The 21689-nt window shown below is 39.2% G+C and overlaps 1 protein-coding gene across 12 annotated transcripts in view; it reads left to right on the forward strand.

Moving 5' to 3' along the window:
- The window catches only part of RNF38 (ring finger protein 38), a 108237-nt gene that overhangs the window by 54814 nt on the left and 31734 nt on the right, over positions 1–21689 (forward strand). The window contains exons 1-2 of one of the 12 annotated variants that reach the window (XM_019729096.3): positions 1124–1192; positions 18028–18177. The exons of 2 other annotated variants lie outside the window; for them this stretch is intronic. In XM_019729096.3, coding sequence (XP_019584655.1) covers positions 1157–1192; positions 18028–18177 — 186 coding nt within the window. In that variant the 5' untranslated portion in view covers positions 1124–1156. Of the gene's footprint in view, positions 1–1121; positions 1193–9770; positions 9796–9827; positions 10297–18027; positions 18178–21689 lie in introns of those variants that run through there. 9 more of the 12 variants (XM_019729098.3, XM_074330711.2, XM_088793236.1 and 6 more) reach the window with 9 other exon arrangements.

Raw genomic sequence — 21689 nt, forward strand, 5'->3', positions numbered from 1 at the left:
TTGGGGTGACAATTGTTAGCAAAATTACATAGATTTCAGGTGTACAATTCTGTATTACATCATCTATAAATCCCATTGACCATTTTTCAATAAATTACTCTTAACATAGCATTTTTCCTTCAAGTATTTCTCTGCATGGTTAAAATAAAGCTAAAGTGTTCTAAGTATCTGTGACAGTGATTACCCTAAAACTCAGTGGTGCAAAACATATTTTTAGTATCTTTCATGGTTTTGGGGTTTCCTATGCTTAGCTAGGTGGCTCTTGTGTGGAGTTTCTCATGCAGTTGTAGTCAAATGGTGGCTCAGGCTGGAGTCATCTTGAAGTCCTTACTTACGTGTCTGAAGGTTGATGCTGGGGCTTCAACTGGGGTTAGCGACCTGAGCACCTATATCTATCCTGGGCTTCTTCACAGCATGGCGGCTTGATTCCAAGAGTGACTATCCCAAGGGGACCAGGCAGATGCTGTATGACCTTTTATGACCTAACTTTGCAGGTCGCAAAGCATTATTTCCACTTCGGTCACAGGCCTGCCCAAATTCAAGAGGAGGAAACATCAACCCCACCGCTGAGGAGGAATGTCAACATAATGTTATCAGAAGAGCATGAAAGGCAGGAGAACTTACGATGGCCATCTTGGAAAATATAATCTGCACACTATATATACTTGAAACATCAGTTAAAATGGCTGTATAAGGTTCCATCCTAAGGCTCCATGGGAATTCACTTAATGTGTCTTTAATTATGGAGCGTTAGGTCATTTAAAAAGAAAACTGTTATACATTATTCATTCAGCACATATTTATTAAGTGCCTACTATGTGCCGGGCACTGTTGAGTCACCAGGATACATTGGTGAAAAAACTGACAAGGAAGATCCTGGTTTTTCTGGTGCTTATATTTTTGTGGAAGGGGCAGAAAGTGAACTGTATATATAAACCAGTAAATGATCAGATACTCGCAAGTGCTGTGCAAGTAATTGAGCAGCTGGCTCCTCTAGATTAGGTGCTAGGGAAGGCCCTTAAGAAGGTGACACTTAGGCTAAGAGCTGAATGATAAGAAGGAACAAGTTCCAGGGCGGGGAAACAGCTGTGAAAAGGCCCTAAGGCTAGAAAGGTTGTGTAAACAGAAGGAAGGCTGCTGTGCACCAGCGAGGTGGATGAGGGTGGCAGTGGTAGGAGATGAAGTTCAAGAGGTAAGCACAGGCCAGCTCATGTAGATCTTGGTAAGTCAGGGAAAGAACTTCAAGATTTTATTCTGCTGGTTATGGAAACCCTTGGAAGGTTTTAAGCAAAGGAGGGACATGATCTGGCTTATATTTTATAAACACCCCTTTTGCTGCTGTGATGAGATTTTCTTGTTGTGGTAATAAAATACGCCTAACATAAGATTTATCATCTTAACCATTTTTAAGTGTACAGTTCAGTAGTGGTAAGTACATTCACATTGTTGTGCAATGAATCTCCAGAACTCTCTTCATCTTTTAAAACGGAAACTCCATGTCCATTAAACAATAACTCCTCATCCTCCTCTCCTCCCAGCCCCTGGCAACCACCATTCTACTTTCTGTCTCTCTGAATTTGAGTGCTCCGTGTACCTCACATAAGTGGAATCATGCAGTATTTGTCTTCTTGTGACTGGCTTATTCCACTTAGCATCATGTTGTGAAGATGCATCTACGTTGTAGCATTCCTTCTTTTTCAAGGCTGAAGAATATTCCATTGTATGTATACAGCATTTTATTTACTCATTCATCCATGAATGGACACTTGGGTTGTTTCCACATTTTGGCTATTGTGAATAATGCTGCTAGGAACATGGGTGTACGAATATCTCGGTGAGACCCTGCTTTCAATTCTTTTGAGTATATACTCAGAAGTGGAATGGCTGGATCATTTTTATTTTTAATGTTTTGAAAAACTGCTATGCTGTTTTCCATAGCAGGTGCATCATTTTACATTCCCACAAGCAAATGCATAGGGATTCCAGTTTTTCCACATCCTTGTCAACACTTATTTTCTGTTTTTGGTGGGTTTTTTTTGGGAGGGAGAGGGGAACAGGACTTTATTGGGGAACAGTGTGTACTTCCAGGCCTTTTTTCCAAGTCAAGTTGTTGTCCTTTCAGTCTTAGTTGTGGAGGGTGCAGCTCAGCTCCAGGTCCAATTGTTGTTGCCAGTTGCAGGGGCGCAGCCCACCATCCCTTGTGGGAGTCGAACCAGCAACCTTGTGGTTGAGAGGATGCGCTCTAACCAACTGAGCCATCGGGGAGCTCAGTGGCAGCACACAGCTCAGCTCAGTGGCAGCCTTCGGAGTTAGGAGCATGGAGCTCTAACTGCCTGAGTCACCGGGCCGGCCCCAAATAGGATCTCTTTTTGCCTTATTGTGAAATAGCTGAGGTGATTAGACATACCATGAAATGATAGGTGTTTTGAGATTATTGTTAATTTGGCATTCTTTTTTTTTTTGGCCTTTGAAATATCATTACCTGCTAAGTTTATTTTGTTTTTATTTATAAGACACTGTTATAACAGGAACAGGCAAACAAAGGCAGGGGGGATAGATTCGCTTCCTGTGGGAGCTTAAATTTTATATTTGCTTTACAAAGAGTTGTCTTGCTTTAGGGTTTTTATTTAAGGTTGTCATTCTGTTTTGTGGTGTAAATTGGAATTCTGCCTACGTTACACACTTCCTTCTTTAACGTAGGTAAAGTCTGGAAAGGCCTGTTGAATGTGGCATCAGCAGGAGGATACAGGGTTTGTTGGGATGTGCCCATGTGTCACAGTGTCTGTGCAAAACCGCTCAGGCAGGGTTCTAAAAGTGTGTCATCAGTGGAAGCCACCAGGAGAACACTGGCCGTTTCAGTGAGCTGGTCACATTTCAAGAATGCTAGATGTTAGATTTCTATAGCAGGGGGAACATCCAGAGCAAGTTATCAGCTATGAGGTTATATAAGATCCACCAGGATTCCCTAGAGGAAAGCCTGTTCCTCATCAAACATGGTGGAAGTTATAAGATGTTCATGTGGTCTGATCCACTTAGAGAATATTCTCGTGTTTCTTGCATCTCAGATATTTTAAGATCCCCTCTCATTCCCATGTCCCTTTTCAACACTGCTTTTTCATTTTTTTCCCCAAAGTGAAGGAGCTAGTTGTCTGTGCTTCTGTTTCTTAATCAGTGCTTATACCATCAATTATTCATTTTCTTGAAGTCCTTATATAAGTATAGCCCATTTCACTGGCTTTTCAAGTCATAGTTTCCATTAGTGCCTAATTCTTAATGATTAGAGTCCCTCTCCTCTTAACTGTACTTGACCAGTGTAGCTGGCTTTCCTCCCCAACTGTTTCTGGGACTCCCTGACAGAGTGCTTTTTAAGTGCTGCTGTTTTCACTGGTGTCATTTTGGCTCCAGTTTGGGCCAGGTTCCCTAGGCTATTGCATTTAATAAGACCATAGTAAAGGCCCAGTGATTTAACAGGATGGAATTATAAGAAAGAACTTAAAGCTGCATATGAAATATGGCTGCACTCAGTACCTTGGCCCAAGTTTTGTTTTTAGGGCTTCTCTCTCCCTAGTCCTTGACCTACTGCTATAGATGATGGGGTCAGCCTATCTCCCCTCAGGAAATGCCCTTAAATGCTGCTGTTTCCTCTCCAGAGTCGACCCCCGACTATTTGCATTCACTATTGGATGGAGTAAAAATTGGTGCAACTTTTTAGGAGGCAACTTAGCAATATTTCTCAAAATTTAAAAAGGCGCATACCCTTTGAACCAGCAATTGCATTGTTAGAAAGTTACCTTTTATGAATATATTTTCCAATGCAGGCCAACCTATATGTATGCTCAAGAATATTCATTATATCTTTATAATATCAAAACACTGAAGAAACCTATGTAAGACATGATTTTAAAAATAATAAATGGTTTATCCCAAATAATGAAATAATAGGCTTTGTTGAAAAGAATAACCTAGGTCTGTATGTGGTTAACTCTTTTCTTTGCCTCTGGCTGTCTAGTGGACTTGGTAAAACTATAGTATCAGAGTGTGATTTGTCCTGAGATTAATCTGTTGGAGCAATTTCGAGTGAGAGTCATAACAACTAGAATTGTTCCTAAGATGTGCCCTGTTCACCAGAACAGAACAGGGAACCTTTTAAATTTCTGCTTCAAGGGTACCGTTAAGGCAGATCATGCCTCAGAAGTCAGCTCTTTCCCACTTACCCTGCTCCAGAGATGGAATATGATGTACAGCGCATGCTTTATTTGCACTCGTGCCTCTCCATTTCTGGTTTGGTGTAAGTCTCTTTATTTTTCTGTCTTCTGACTCAGCTTATCCAAGGCCCTCAGGTTTATTCACTCGTCTCTCTTGAACTCCTTCCTGGCTGATGACTTTTCACCCTGGGTCTGCCTAGCTTCTTCCCACCTTCACTGCCCTAAGTGCTTTCCTTTTGTCTTCTCCTCTGCCCACAGTTCAGTGTCTGGCAACTCTCACCTGCACTGTGGGAACAGATATTTGACCACTCACCCATCCCAAAGCCTATGTGGCTATTTTATGGGAGGCTTTTGGTGGATTTGGATTTGGGTGCACCTTTGCTGCCCCTTTCTGGTCTTTAGCTATAGCTGGCAGCTGCTGGTAATTAACCTTTCCATTCTGCCAGGGGGTAACATGGGTGAAAGTGCTTATACTGCTTGTTTTGTATTAGATCAGGTCTTGTCTTGCGTGTAGATACTGCACAGCCTGAATAGTGCTAGGCTCCCCCGTGCACCTTCATCTTATTAGGTCCTTTAGCTGGTTTTTGTGGAAGGAGGGGACCTTTTAGGAAGGAGGGTGAACAGAGCTAGCTTCAGGAAATTTTGAAATTTATTTTTTGTGTCCTTGTTCCTCTCTTTCACTACTCTTCTGTTTCTGTGCCCCATTTCTCCCTGGGAATTTACCTATTGAGAAAAACATTAGAAATACCATTGCCGTGAAATATTTACATATTATTAATTGAACTGTTTATTAAGCGCTTGCCATGTGCTAGACCAGAATCAGTGAGACTTAGTCCATAACTTCAAGGAGTTGACTGGCTGATGAGCAAAAGAGTAAAGTTAAGTATATATTTGCAAGGCAGGATGCTATGTTAGAGCACAGAGCAGAGGCCACCAACTCAGCAGTAGTGGGTGGCATTGGACTGAGGGTATAGACAGGAGACTTGGCAGTGGCTCTGATGGCAGCACAGCCCTACTTCTGATAGTGTTAACAGTGGGAAACTGTCTCCTCATTATAGAGATCACAGATTTCTAGCAGGAAGGCCATTCTTTACCCCAGCACCTTCTTTGGTGGGGCTTAAAAGTGTGTAGTTTTTTCCCCCCCTGATACTTACCCTCCATGTGCATGGTTCTTTGGCATCTGGACAAGTAATTCTTTATCTGTAGCTCTTCAATCTTGCCTTTCAATATATTAAAATAGGAGATGCCCCTTCTTCCTTTTTGTGTATTCTCAATCAGCCAACATTCTTCCAATATGGACGTCAGTAATACACAGACAAAGGAGAAATGGGACCTGCCCCAGAGGGGGCTTATTACTGTTTAATAGGGGGAAACAGATATTTAATAAATACCGTAAGATGTTGTGATAGAAGAGTGTAGAAAGACAACAAAGCCTATAACCTCATAGTCACCTCTCTTGTATTAAGACCCTTCAGATAACCATTATTTAGATAGTCTTTGATGTCTAGAAATGCAAAATTGAGCACAAAACCAAATTTTATATTTACTGTCTAGCAGACTATTAGCTATCACTTATGTAAAATTTGTTTATGCTTATTTATACAGTGTACTTGAAAATATATTTCCAGCAATAATACTCTTCAAATTCACAAGATTGTGAGTTAGTTTTCTAGGAGATTGTGAGTTTCAGAGTGAGATCTTCCTTATATATGTTCACAGATTATAGTTGGTTTTCCTTTGTTAGAAATAAGGAAAAGAAAGAAAATCTAACAAATCTGTAACTACTAAAGAAATTTAATTCCAAATTCAGTTGGCTAACCAGCAAATACTACCAAACATTTAAAGAAAGCCTAACACCAATCTTACAGAAACTCTTCTAAAGATTAGAAAAAGTGTGTGTGTTTTTTTCTATTTTCACTGATTTCATTTTCTGAGGCTGGCGTAATCTTTGAAACAAAACTTGACAAGGATGTTACAAAATGTAAAATAGCAGTTAATCTTACTCCAGAACACAGATGTAAAAATCCTAAACAAAACACTAGCAAACCATATCCAACAATACAAAAAAGAGGTAATACGTAAGACATGGTTTTATTAGGTATGTAAGTTTACTTTAACATCTAAAAACAAAAACCAATAATGTAATTCACACATGAACAGAAAAAAATCATACGAGTATCTCATAGATGCAAAAACATTTGATAAAATTAAACATCCGTTAATGATAATCTTTAAACAAGGTAGAAATAAAACGCCCTTAATTTGCTAAAGGGATCTACAAAAAAAACCGTACTGCAAACACCATACTTACTGGTGAAATGTTGCAAGTTTTCCAGGTTTAAAATAAGACAGAAATGTGTACTCTCACCATATCTGTTTAGCACTATACTAGAGGTCCTAGCCAGTGCAGTAAGACAAGACATAGAAAAGGAAAATGTGTTGGAAAGAAAGAAAGAAATTGAACAGTTATTATTTAATGCCAACAGGATTGTATGTATAGAAAACTCAAAAGAATTAATATAAACTATTAGAATTAATAGTTATATATAAAACCTAGAATAAACCTAAGCACAAAATGTACAATACCTCTACAGAAAACTGTTAAGCATACTGAAAAAAATTAACAACTCAAGCAATATAAGGATACATTTGCTCATAGATTAGAGTCAATATTGTAAAGATATCAGCACCCCTTAATTTATCAAGATGCAATGCAGCCCAATCAAAATCTCAGCTGTTATTCCCACATTTTAGAATGGTAGACATTCCCAATGACCAGAGGACACACTTGAAGGAACTACAATATTGTCCTATTTGGTAAGCAGTATATTGGTATACAGGTTTCCCCTGGTATCCAAAAGTAGAGCATTCCTTCGAAACCTTCCGTAAGCCAAAATGGCGTAAAGTGAAGAAGCAACTACCTAAGGGCACATCTTGCTAATGGATGCACAAGACAAACTGAGTTAAAGCACAGATGCTCACAACGTTCAGAGCTCTGGCAGCTTGATGCTGAGATGCTGAGTGTAGTTCTGGGGAAGGAGCTTGGCGGCCAGTCCCGCTGCTAGGGGTATGCACTGTCCCTATAAGGCTGCTACAAAACAAATGCTGAATGCCATTTTTGCTTTTCTCTGTTTTTTTCCTAAAAGTGAAAATCACCTTTGGATTTCTTTCAGTTAGCGAAAACAGGTACTACATAATGTAGGTCTTTCATAAAAGTGAAGTACTTGTAAAGCAGACTTTTGAAAAGCAGAGGATACCAGTATTTTTATTTTAAAAGTGAGGGGACTTAAATGACATGGCTATCTCAGAAAGAAGTTTTTAGTAGTCATTGACGGATTGTTTCACTTCTGCTGTGAAAACCAATTTGAAAGGGCAGGCAGTCTTTGAGTCAGAATTCTGGAGAAGTTCTTGTCACAAGCAACTACTCCTGCAAGTTCTGTGCTGTCCCCTAGCCACATATGACTATTTAAACTGATCCTGGTCAATTCATTAGTTGCACTAGACCGATTCCACATACTCAGTAGCCACATGTAGCTTGTGGCTACCTTTTGGATGGTGCAAATGTCAAACATTTCCATCATTGCCGGAAGGAAGTTTATTGGACGCCTCTCCAACAAGGCTTCCCATTTTTTTGAACGGACACCAAATAAAATTAGAAGTGGACTGGAGTTGAGCAACTGCTCTGGTATAATTGGCCCCCCTTAAAGCTTATCCTTGGGTGTTTATTAGCAAGGCACCAGATTTTCTGGTTAAGAAAATCAATTAGAAAAGAGATTACAGGACAAATTTCAAACTATCCAACCCAAAGGTGTGGGAACATTGTTTACATCTTAACCATTTGAGAAGGGTTCTGAAGGAGTTTGCCTCACAAAGGATTGGCTGAAGCCCTGGGGCATTCACGTAAACTTAAGAGTTAGGAACCCTAGAGGACTGTAGATTTTTGCTGCTGAGATTTAGCACTTGAGGAATCTAACTCTTATGACTGGACAACTCCCCAAATGGTAATTTCCCTTCCCTTTCTCTGTCCTCCCCACCCCTACCACCCTACCCCACCCCACCCCTTTTTACCCTTTGATCATATAGATATCCTAGTATACAGGAAAAGCAGCTTCAGGGTAGTCTGTATTACCCTGTTTCCCTGAAAATAAGACCTAGTCGGACAATCAGCTCTAATGAGTCTTTTGGAGCAAAAATTAATATAAGACCTGGTCTTATATTATAGTAAAATAAGATCGGGTCTTATTAATTTTTGCTCCAAAAGACTCATTAGAGCTGATCGTCGGGTGTGGCTGAGATTCTGCTGGAAGATCTGTAATGCTAAGCCAGTCCATAGCAGTAGAGAGAGTTGTGAGGGATTCAGAGGTTAGAAAGGGATAATGTATATTGTATGCATCTAAAGGTGTGACTCTACCATGAAATGGAAAATTAAAAAAAGTAAGTATTTGGAGACTGGCAGAGCGGGCTTTGGGGGAAGAGTCAGCTATATAACTGGGCTACATAACGGGGGTGTGGGGCTGGGGAAGGGGTTGTGTTCATAGGAGCCTGTTATGTCACTTTAGATTTTCTTTGTCTGAGAATTGTAAAAGCCTGTGATGTTTTTGCTGGAACTTTGATTCAGCAGTTGCTAAGCACCTGCTGTTGTGTTTCAGTCTGTAGGTTTGAACTTTGGGATTAGAGTCAAAACAGTTCCAGTGTTCAGTCTGAAAAAAGGGAGACAAATAATCACCATATAATATTCTTCATACATAGAGGTTCAGAGGGTCCTAAAACATCATTTTAGTCTGATTCCCTAATTTTCTACTGGAAGCAGCTGAGGCCTAGAGTGGAAAGGAGACTAGTTTAAGTAATGCCAAAGGAACCTGGGTTTTTTGCTGATTGGACCATTGTAAAATCTCATCACCATCCTTGAAGACAATCTAATTCTTATCTGCTTAAAGCCCACTTCTTCCATAATGTACCCCTCACCGACCTCCTTTCCTCCGATACCACTTAACTATCTTTTCCTTGTATTTATTGTGCTTTTACGGAAGGTCTTACTTCCTCTTCTAGACCTTGAACGTGATCAGGCCACCAAGCAGGTTTCGGTCTTCGTTCCTATCTCATTCTCTTCCTCAGTATGGTCTGAATAACTGTCACTTTTAATTTAGCCTTACAGTCAGACAAGATGGGTTCGAACCAGCTTGCTGGGACTAATCACCTCCCTCTACCTCAATAAAAATTCCTCGGTCCACATGAATACATATTGTGAATTTGAGTGAGGTCAGTTACTGTTTGAGTGCGGAGTTTTGGAGGTGGGAGGCACAGACCAACAGCAACAATTTTGGGAGAGAAGCGCAGAAACTGGGAAACGCGGCCCTTCCCACTGTCCGGTGGTGTCTGGGCGCCAGACGTGGTCTGGGGCGGGGCTGCGTAGCGGCTCCGCGTGACGGGTTGTGTTGCCGGAACTAGTCTGTCTGAGTCGCGCTGGGACTCGCGCAGCCCCGCCCCGCCCCCTGTCCGGCGGGGTGGAAACAAAGGGGGCTCGGCTAGGAGCCGAACCTAGTGGGAAAGAGGTGGAGCATCTGGCGGTCTCTCGCGTTGTGTTCTTTAGGTTTGTTCGGGCGAGGGGGCGGAGCGAGCGCAACCCCGAACCAAGAAGTGGGAGGGCCGCGTGTTCGTGCATCTTGCGGCCTAGTGGGGAGGGGCGTCGCCTGCGCGCGCAGCAGAGGATAGTGCGCCGGCGCGTGGTCCGCGGGCACCGAGGTGGGGTGCAACGGGGCGGGGTCCCGCGTGCAGCGGTGCAGGGCAGGGTAGCGACCTGGCGGTTAGAGCACGGGGGCAGAGAGGATGGAGCCCCCGAGGCGTTAGCCGACTGTGTCAGCTCTGGGCTTGCAGCGGTCATTTCCTGGCGCGGCCCGTGTGATGGTGCCGGAAAGAAGGAAGCGCCGTGACAGCGCCTCGGTCGGAGCCCGGGTTCTGGGGGTGAGGAGGCCCGGGTACAAGGGATCTGGCGAGCTGGCCGTTGGCTGGGAGAGCGGTGGTCACAATAGGAGGCGGCGGCCCAGCGAGGAGCTGCGGGAGCAGCCCCGCTGGGCGGAACCTTCCCTTGCAGGTACTGGTAGCTGGGCCGTTGGTTCCCGCGCGAGGGCGGGATGGGCCGAGCTGCAGGCCGTTGGGAGCCTCCCAGGCCGCTCCCGGCGACCGAGCAGAGGTGTAGTTGTCCGGTGCTCGGTGGGGTGCGGCCCAGTCGCCCCGCCGCTCTTTGTTCCCGGGACTGCAGTGAGGAGGTGAGGGCGCAGCCAGCAGGAGCGTCGACCCGCTGCTCCTAGCAGATGGCCTTGCTCTCTGGCTCCCTCCCTTTTTGCGAGGCGCAGGTGAAGTGATGTCACCCAGGAGAACGCGGAACCAGGTCGGGAGGGTCCTGACTTATATCCGCGCGTTTCTAGACAGGCTGCATTTTGTTCTCAGGGCATGGACGCTCTTCCTTTCGGGGCTGAAGAAGGAGCGAGGATGGTTTTGAGACGGGAGTTTTTCAAATTATTGAGGGCCAAAGAATAAAGTTTTCATTTTCATGTGTAGGACTTGTAAGGGACCTCGCCTTTTCTTTGTGCTGCAAAAATGATGCATGTTACTCAGTAAAAGTTGGGTATGCTGGGGTCCGCCGGTTCGCCCAGTTTGTTAGAGTGCAGTGCTGGTAACAACAAGGTTGCGGGTTTGATCCCCCACATGGGCCACTGTGAGCTGCGCCCTCCACAACTAGATTGAAACAACTATTTGACTTGGAGCTGATGGGTCCTGGAAAATACACTTAAATAAACAAAAGTTAAAAAAAAAGTTGGGTATGCTAATTCTTCCATCATAAATAGAGACACGAATACTTACATGTCATTGTTGGCATCATATGAGAATTGCTTTTTCATTTTTCTTAAAGAGGTGCACTTAACCTATGAAAATTTAAGTGTATGTAACTAATACACACTCGTTTGTTACCTTAGAAGTGTAGGCATTTTTAGGTCCTATTTGACCTTGATTGCAGTGACTATTAACCCATGTACCATAAAATTCCTCTAAATAACAAGCAGCCTTGGTAACTAGGCTTTAAAAAAAATCTATTCATACCGTTTTTATGAAATCAAAACAGTAAGGATCTAGGGACAGTTGGAATCAAACTGAAATTGTTCCTGTCTTTGGAGAACATGGTCTAATGGAAGAAATTGGACTTCTATAGAAGTAACAATACAAGACTAATTATAGGTATCAGATCAGTTGCAGTGAAGCTGGGATGTACTTGAAATCAAAAGATGAAATTATTAACTGGATTTTCAAGTGAGCATTGTATCATTTCATGTACTCCTTTCTCTAGTTCTTGCTGGCTTATAAATTTATTGGCATAATATATTTCACTTTTTGAAAACCTATTAAGTTATACAGGGGTTCGATTTTAAGTTTATTTCTATAATTTTCTGTAAGACTAACTTGTAAGAGAATTGGTAGCCTTTTAGAGGCCATACTTGAATAAGTTGTGCCATAAACTAGCCATGTGGGCTTCAGGTCCTCATCTGTAAAATATGAGAGTTGGGTTTAAATGATCGCTCTGGTGTCTCCACCTCTGATACTTGCTGTGATTCCAGAACGTAGTTTGTGTTTCTGTACTTGTTGAGGTTTGTATACCCATCCTGCTTTTATAGCTAAACTTTAAGTTGGCAAGTATTAACCTGAGTAAATATTGGGAATTTACTGGAGCAGCCTGATTTTGTTATGAAAGGTGGGCAGAGGATGGTATTGTCAGACATAACTGAATCTGTTAGCATCATAATGTAGAGTGTAGATCTATTGTCTATGCCAACAGCTTTGGATGAGGCTTTTAGTTACGCCACCAGACTTGTTTTTATTTGTGCTCATTTTTCACTTTTTTTCAAGGCTGTGGGTGAGAAAACATTGGTGAGAAGTCCTTAGATAAAAATCTCTGAAATGATTGATTAGTATAGAAAGATTATTGGTCAAAATTATCTTTGTCTTCTACTTCCAGTTCGTTCCATCTATTTCTCGGCTTGTGCTGCCCCAGTTTTGTTTAGGCCACCACCATTTTGTAATTCATTTTGCTGGAAAGGTAGTTATTGATTAGTCCTGTGATTGTTCTGTAGTGTCTGGGTCTACTTACTAGTTTTCTGGTTGTTTTCCTGTTAATCACATATGTGAGACATTCGTTTTCACTTCCACTTGGGTTATCTCATGGCTTGCTCTATTTTTCTCTGGAGAGAACATACAGATTGTAAACACATTTGAACCCTATGATTCTAGTCTAGTTCATTCATTCAGTAAATGTTAAATTTAAATTCCTAATGTGACATTGTCTATCTGGAGGAGATCAAGCAAATATTTGAACTCGCTAGTAAATTAATGAGTGAGAAATTTGAGCATATAGATCAAGAGGGGCCATGCACACAGTATCATTTCCCCCCCCCCCCCCCACACTCTTATCTTTTCATGTTCCTTTTTTAGGACTTGAACATTTTCTCCCTTCTGAACACCTTACCTCCAATCTCTTCTGTGGCGGTAGTGTCTTCATTTAGTTCTTGTTGAATTGCCCGTCACTAGACTGAATCTCTTTGAGGGCAAGGACTATTTTTTTCCCATTGTATTCACAACATCTAGCACATGGTAAACATGCAATAAATATTTGAATCAATTATGCTTTTTACCTAATAAGAATTATAAAGAGTTCAGTCACACTATCTTTTCAAACACACACACACACACACACACACACACACACACACACTTTTTGTATTGACTTGGACTGGTCATGGTCTTGATAGTTTCCAAATCCATGTAGTTCTTAGAGATAAGTCTTGAAGAGATGCTTTAGAGCAATGTACTAAGAGGTTCCCAGGCTAAGTAAATGATTTTAGATATACTTCCTTGAGAGAATAATCCTTGAATAGGCAAATCTGGATTGGGGAAGGGAAGGGAAGAAACAATTTACTAAAAGAATGTGTAACTCTTATTTTTCCTAACCTTTATGCCCACCTTCTCAATACGTGTAATGGTTACATGTGTGCCTCTCTTCCCCCTTATAATTTATGGGACTGTGAGGTGGGGAACGTGTGGAGCCTTTCAGCAATTTACACCAACCCTGGCTTTGTGCTGCTCCTAGGAAGATATGGGCCCTTAACTCAAGAATGAGAATAATAGTTTGTTTTAAAAAATGATTGCCCCAGTGCTGGACAGTAATGATCTTCCCCCAGTAGGTAGTACCAGTCCTTGAATGGTGTAGCAACTGCATGGATACCAAGCATGGATACCATAATCTTACTTAGCAAATACTTAACTTGTTCAACATTTAGGTTACTTCTAGTTCCCTTTTAAATTGTTGCTATTAATGTGTTGTGATGAACATACCAGGGATGCCAAAAAAAATGTATACACATGGCTTGTATTCATCTTTTGTTATCGGTATATATTATAATTTTAATGCAGTTTTTCCTTTCTTAAAATGTGTATACATTTTTTTTGGTACCCTCTGTATTTGTACATGTGACTTTTCCTATTATTTTGGAGTATAACCTGAGAATTTATCAGAAGAAAGATTACTGATTCACACTTTTTAATTGTTAATAAAATCTACCTGATTACTTTGCAAGTGATTAATGTTTGCCGTCATGGAAGCAGTGAGTCTTTGGATTTTTAGATAATTTGGATTTAACCTTTTCATTTTTAGGTACCTAGACGTGGACCTAGAGGAGTAAGGGACTTGTTGGAGTCAACAAACACTAAGCATCTGACCCATCTTTTGTTTTATTTTGTTTTTCCCTTCTGTTAGGCTGTTGACCAATTGGTATTGCTAGCAAGTAATAGTGAACAATTTTTTTTCTGGAGAATAATGTTGCTATTTTGGGGAAGGCTGTTTGGGCCTTTCAATAACTTATTTTGTAGAAAGTACATTATTTAATACTGGCCTTGATGTCATACACCTGCACATACTCTGCCTCACCTTTATGAAAAAAATGTAAATGAATGAAGAAGGAAGCTGATCAGAAACGATTTGAGAGGAAGCAAGTTCTGGCACAATATCTGGACCTAAGTCCTATGTTATTTTTAGCACAATAACTGATAATTACTACACTCTCCAAGACAAAGGTTAAATTCTTGGTTATGTTATCGTTACCAGGGCAGGAAAAGGCCACATTAAACAAAAGATGTCCTAAAATAGTAACGTGTTGGTGCTTAAAAGGTTAAAACTGTTTTCTGTAACTTTAGTTTTGTGAAACAGTGCTATTCTCAGTTATACTGGGTGGATTAGTCATACAGTTATATGTAAATAAACATTAAAAATGAGAAATGTGTGAGTTGCAGATTTAATTCCGTCTCAGGGATGTTTTATTGGCATGACTTTAAATATAAGTTGCATTTTGAGAGAAGGCTGAAGTTACCACGTGTAATGCTCAACAGTTTGCCAGGTTAGAGAAAAGTAGAATTGTGTCAGTTTCCACATACAGTATAACCTCAGTAATTTTCACTGAGGGAGAATTAGGGAAGTAGTGGAAATTTATGTCAGAAACAATTTAAAAGGAAACAAATTTATTTTAAAATATTTAAAATAGCTTTAAATAGGCCTTGTGGAATAGTTGTTAGTTACTAATCCAACTAAATTATAAAGGAGAATGTTACTTTTTAAATTCTTAAACTACAAGGTCGTTTAGTGGGCTGAGTATGAACCTTACAGCCAGATAGACTGGGCTTGAAATTATGGTTCTGGTATTTACAAGATGTGTGAATTTAAGTTTACCCTGACTTGCAGTGTAAAGATTAGAGAGCCCAGTTCATTTCCTGGCATGAAGTTAGCTATTATCAGATGGAGGTTTTTAAAAACTGCTGTATTGCTTAGATTAAAATCTCTTAATTTCTTTCATCATCAAATTAATATAGCTAAAATTCTGGAGGAAAAAACTTTTCCTTTGAGTGTGGTACAACAACTTTTTATTCTATTACATACATATACATTGTGTTAGTTTTCTGTTGTGTATAACAAATTACCACAAATTTGATAGTTTAAAACACAAATCTGTTATCTTACAGCTTCCACGGATCAGGATGCTGGTATGGGTGAGCTGTAGGGTTCTCTGTTCAAGGCCTTTCTTCCCTGATGGAAGCTGTGATTTCATCAGAGACTTGACCTTTTCCACGTTCGCTGGATGTTGGTATAACATGGTTCTTGTGATTGTAAGACTGAGGGTCCCCCATTTTCTTGTTAGCTGTCAACTGGTGAGCACTCTCAGCTCCTAGAGAATGCCATCAGTCTCCCACATAGTCCCTTCGTATGCCTTCTCACATAGCTTCCTCTGCAGTTGACAGGAGAGGCTCTTCCGGAAGGGCTCAGCGTTCCTCTTGAGAGCTTTCTGTGCTTAAGTCAGGCTCACCCTGGATAACCCCCTTTGATTAACTTAAAACCAACTGACTTGGAATTTTAACTACATCTGAAAATCCCTCCAATATAATTTAACCTAATCTTGGGAGTAAAATTCACTGTATTTACTATAGTCCTCCCCACACACCAGGGAGGGAGGGATTATAGAGGAGATGTACAGGAGATTCCCGAGGTGAGAATCTTGGAGGCATCTTAGAATTCACCCGTACACACACAATGATTGCATATGATTTTATCTTATCCACGGGGGCATCTGGTTTGATCAAACCCATTTATCATTTTGTCCCAGATCTGTATTAACTACAGGGTTTAAATATAGCTTTTCTCCATTGTCTTGTTTGTCCTCCCTTTTTATAGGCAAATGGAACGTCTGACCCAAGGAAATTTGGGGTAGGAGAGGAATATGCTTCAAAATTATTAACTTGAGGCCACAGGGGCCAGAGTTTACCAGTTTTTTACTTATATATTACTGAAATCTTAACTTTTCAAAGGAACAAAGAATTAAGGAGAGGAAACCTAACCCTCTGGTTCTGTTTTCCCATCTTGCTACTTGTACTAGTAGTTTGTAAGCGTGCTACTAATGCAGACTGCTTCAGGTATGATAGTTGAAGGCAGGTGGCCTTATTAAAACTCTTCAGAGGTATTTACTGTGCAAATTATAAGCTTAAGATTGCAAAAGGAATATGAAACCTACGGAAAGGAACAGACTGTTTTGAGAGAGAATTGCTTAAGTAGTAAAAGCACTCTTTAGATTGAGTGAGAAGTCAGAAATATATGAAATACACTTTTTCCTATGAAATTTTTTTGTAAAACTCTTACCATCAGATAAATCCAAGGTTCCTACGGCTACTTTAATTTATACCTGTATTATGGCATTTAAAACGTTATCCTATAGTTGGCTACTTGACTTTCTTTTTTTAATTAGACTAAGCTTTTTGAGGGCAGGATCGATGTTTTCTCTTCTTTCCTAACATAACTCTTTGCTTATAGGAGGCAGTCAGCAAGTATTCCTTAATTCAGCAATTCATACTTTATCATAGTGGTAAAAAGGATATTAGCATGTTCATATTTATGTTTGTAGTAGAGATACAAGCTTTAGTTCATATCCAGAACATTTTGTATAGCAGTACTAATGAATTGTAAAGTTACTGCCCTCAAGTGTTTTGCTTTTACTCCTAGGAAGGTCTTTTTGGAAGTAATTTTAATCTTAGCAGCAAACATGGTTATCTGTTTACCAGGCTCATTAACGAACCAGAAGCAAAAATTTATTAAAGGGGCTAAAGAAGTTTATTATAGCAGGATTATTAATATAAACAACATGCCACTTCATGATTTGTTTCTGCCTTTCTCTCTGGCTACTTCCTTACTGACCAGCCACATTGAATGTTGTGCACATTGAACTGACTAGTCAGACCGCTGTCTCTTGCCAGTTACCTCTCCATAGCACCCAGTACCTACCATTATCGTAGAAAGATGATGCCCTTTATATTGTACAGTGATTTGCTTTTGCTTCTTTTTTTTTCATATAGCATACACTTCTTGAAGGTAGGAAACCATGCTTATCTTTTTGGTTTAGTGTTCGTTACAGAATAGATGAGATTGAATGAGGCAGTGAAACTCTAAAAACAGCCTGAAAGCACGAGGTCTTCAGTTATAGGGACAAGCAGATTCACAAACCTTAACCCCCAAGGGCAGTTCACTTCACAGCACTGTGGAGCAGGGGATGTTTGTCATTTAAAATGCCACAGATTAAGTATTAATATATTTACATGTGTGTTTAAAGGGATTAAACCACAATCAAGTCATGCATTTAAAATTTGCAGTCATTTACTTTGGTCTTGTGATCTTGTCTTGTATTCCTTAGGAAGGTTGCTAGGTTTTTGTTGAATAGAGCTGAGATTTTCAGTCTTGTTTTTTATACCTGTGATCTCTATAGAAGTTTTACACAGATGTTCTGAAACCTCTCATCTTCCTTTGCACAATCGCTTGGAAGGTTAACTAAAAAAATAGAAGAAAAAGATACTAATCTTAATCCAGGCAGACACTTATCTTTCAGTACTTGAGATAATGTATTTCTACCTCAGGTTTTCTTAGCCTGAAGTATTGTCTATATCCTTTAGGATTTCAGAATTAATAACAGAAAAAGATATCAGTAGATACTATATGAGAAACACAGGAAAGCGTTTGCATTCTTGAATAGTGATGTTTTGCCTTTTGTAAGAGAGATCCATTGCCAGAGGCAACTTTTGCCATCCTTACATTTGTTTTATGTTTAAGATTAATTTTTAATTTCTTTCCAGTTTCTGCTAACAAAATCAAATACCTAGAAAATCCGGACTGTCCTTCATAGGCATGATTCTCCACATTGGTGCGGCTAGCCATGAACTATCCTTTTCTTCTCCCTCTTTTTCCCAGATATCTCCCGGGGCCAATTCAGCACCTCTGCCTGGCCATCCTAACAAGGTGATTTGTGAAAGGGTGAGACTTCAGAGCCTGTTCCCTCTCCTCCCAAGTGATCAGAACACTACCGTTCAAGAGGATGCTCACTTCAAAGCTTTCTTCCAGGTTCTTATATATTTACCCTTTCCCTACATAGGCCTGAGAGTCACAGATACAGTCGAGGTTGTTTCTAGGGAGGCTTGAAACAAAATTCTCTCAGTATCATCATCTTCTTTTCTGTTGTATGTGGGAATAAGTATTCTTCTTAGAGGACTTCTTTAATATAACTTTCTCAGCCAGCTTTTCTAAAGAATGTTTGTCTTCTCTTGAGGCTGCTGTTTATTATTTGACCACTTAATATTTTTGTTTTTTGATCTGTACGCTAAAAGGGTGGATTTTACTGTATGTTAATTATTATATACCTTAATATTAAATTTTTTAAAAAATTACAGGAGGCACTTTGATTCTCATTTTAAATATGGCTTTTTTTTGTTTTTATAGAGATACAAATACTCCACTTTTGTAAGAAACCACTGGACAATAAATTCACAAAGCCATCACTTTTACATGAAGCATTAAAATACCAACTAAATGTACATCAGGAAACATACAAGAATATTCATGGCAGAACTGCTTGAAATGCCAGTGAAAAACTGGAAACTACCCAAATGTCCATCAAAAAGAGGGGATAAACTACAGTATATTCATATAATGGAATACTAAAAGAAGGAAAATGAATCATCTACACAGCCACATATATCAGTAAAGATAAATCTCAAAATGATAAAAATACACTGAGTCTGATACCATTTATATTAAATTCAGGAACTAGACAGTGTAGTATTGAGGGATACTGTATGTGTTTGTGGTACGACCATATAGAAAAGCAAAGGGATACTAAACGCAAAATTCAGTCACGTTTTAACCAAGGCACAGGTATGGGACAGCAGGTAGGTGTGACATAAGGCCATGTGGGGCTTCAGAAATACTGGTAGTACTTGATTCCTATGCTGCGTGGTGGGTTTTTAAAAATTATACATGTGTCTGCCTGATAGTTTATAACTTGCATATATGAAATATTTCATAATTTAAAAAATGAAAAGCTTGCAAGATTTTGGCTAGGAGTAATACGATGTAAAACAAGTAAAAAAAAAGCAAAGTGCAAAAGTTTAATAAACAAGGGCAGTGACAAAATTGATAAATAGTGGAGATGAATGACAAAAAGAGATCAAAAACAGGATGAACTTTTTATTCAAAGAAGACTGGTGTTTGGAAACATGGATCTAGAAGAATATCAACACTTCTCTGACCATCCACTTATTTCTAGATGTTTATATTAGGATTTTCACATTCAGTCCATGATTTTGTCACAATACAAATCTTTAGTTACTTCATATCAGAGTTTACAATACTCGTTCTGTTCTGTAACTGCAGTAGTGATCTTTCATGCCTTGTCCTTGTTGATTTTAATTAAAAAACAATTCCTCATAGTGTTAGGAATACCTGTATAGTCGTTGTAAAACCAAGTAGCGTGTTTAGCCTATGGAATAGTAGCTGTAATCTTCTCACTACCTTATTCAACTCAAAGAATGTTTAGGTGACAAAATGATGTGTATTTGTTATTGTCTTGGTTTTTCCTGGACTCTGTGATTGCCTTTTATATTTCTTAAGAGAGTTATGTGCTTAAATTTTACTAAGAACTTCCAAGTTGTCAGTCATGGTCTTCAATGCACATTATTTAGGGTATTTTTCTCAGAGACCTCTGACTTCTTGTTCTAATTTGGAATGCTTACTTTTCAGACCTGCTGTGCTGCCATCATCTTGGCATTTCTTTACATTGCATTTCTGGGATTTCTTCTACTCTTTATTGAATCCTGTATTTATACACAGAGGGTACCAAAAAAATGTATACACATTTTAAGAAAGGAAAAAAACCGTATTAAAATTATAATACTCAATATATACTGCTAACAAAAGATGAGTACAAGTCATGTGTATACTTTTTTTTTGGCACCCCCGTATAACTCCTCAAGTGAAAGAGAAAAAGAGCACGCTCACACAGTATAAAATCTACCAAGTAACTTCCTCTGAATAGATATGTGAGAAGCAGCTTTGACTCTTCATACATCTCTAGCAAAGTCTTTGTTTTTGCCCTCACACTAGATTAATAGTTTGGTTGGAGTATAAACTCTAGGTTCAGTATTATTTTCCCTCAGAGCACTTTTAGCTTCTTTTGTTTTCTGTGAGAAGTCTAATAGCTCATCTAATTCTTGTTTCTTTATAAATCACTCCCTCTTCCTTTTGTTGGAAACTGAGGATTTTTTTGGAGTTCAGTTAGGGTGCTAAAATTGATGAGAAATGTATGAAACTAGGTTGCATATAGTAAAACTAACTTGAATACTTACCTCTTTAAGTGTCCATTGTAGTTTCCCTATTACTTTGAGTAAAAAAGTAAGACTTATTACTATGCCATAGTATTAATGAAGAGTTCACTTTCCTTCACCTATTGTCTCTCCTTTTATTCACTAATGTGAACCTATAACAGCACATAGAGATGAGATGGGGAACTTAACCGTATTTCCCCAAAAATAAGACCTAACCGGAAAATAAGCCCTAGCATGATTTTTCAGGATGATATCCCCTGAACATAAGCCCTAATGCATCTTTTGGAGCAAAAATTAATATAAGACCCGGTCTTATTTTCGGGGAAACACGGTATTTGGTCACCTTTCCTTATCTCTTAAATGCATTTGTTGTAAAAATAATAGTGTTAACCCACAATTTGAACATCACTGAAAATATGTAGAGAATTATAGCCTAAGTGTTTTTTCAGGTCTTTTTTTGTGGCTTTATAGCATTCCTCCTCCATTTTGGGCAGTGAATTTTTAGAATTCAAAGTTCCATATTTTAGCTTGCATCAAGCTTTGTAGTATAGTACATGCGTATGAAAGCTAATGATCGCATTTGGGTTACTAGCATTTTATACTTTAAAAAAAAGTCCTTAGTAAAAATCTGTTTTATGAACTGTGGAGATCACTTCTAGTGCTTCTGTGTAGTTTCACGTATGAGTTTGTCAGATCTTGGTCATTAAGCCATTTTGTATTTTAAATCAGAATATCTAAATATGAGATAGTATCAGGTTATTTTCCATTTTTAAGTTTTAGGATTATCAGAACATAACTGATTTTCTTATTAAAATCAAGGTAAAAATTATACTTATAATAGCACCATTAAATCTAGGGAGAAATTAAGAGTGTGGTAAAGAGAGTTTGCAAAAGCATTTGTATATGGTTCTGAAAACTATTTTCTATTTTAGTTGTAATGACGAATTTGAATTATAATAATATGCTTAAATATAGAAAGAAAATAACATGGTTTTTGTAATACCTCTTAAATAGGAATGATCAAAAGTCACCTTTTAGCAGTTTGCTTCTTTCCTATCCATTTAGTCAGTTCTGTTCTATGTTATCTCTTAAAATCAAATGTTGTAGTATGTAGCCCCATATACTCTTCAGCTTATATTATAACATGGTTTTTGTGCTAGTAGCAGGTACCAATTATTTTGCAAGCAGAAGTGCTGTAATACCTGAATAATTAGAACTTGCCAGGGGTAGATTGGAGATAGGAGAGATTCTCTT

The sequence above is a fragment of the Rhinolophus sinicus genome, chromosome 16 (genome assembly GCF_057876585.1).
Source record: "Rhinolophus sinicus isolate RSI-liver-muscle chromosome 16, RSI-T2T, whole genome shotgun sequence".
Lineage (NCBI taxonomy): Eukaryota > Metazoa > Chordata > Mammalia > Chiroptera > Rhinolophidae > Rhinolophus > Rhinolophus sinicus.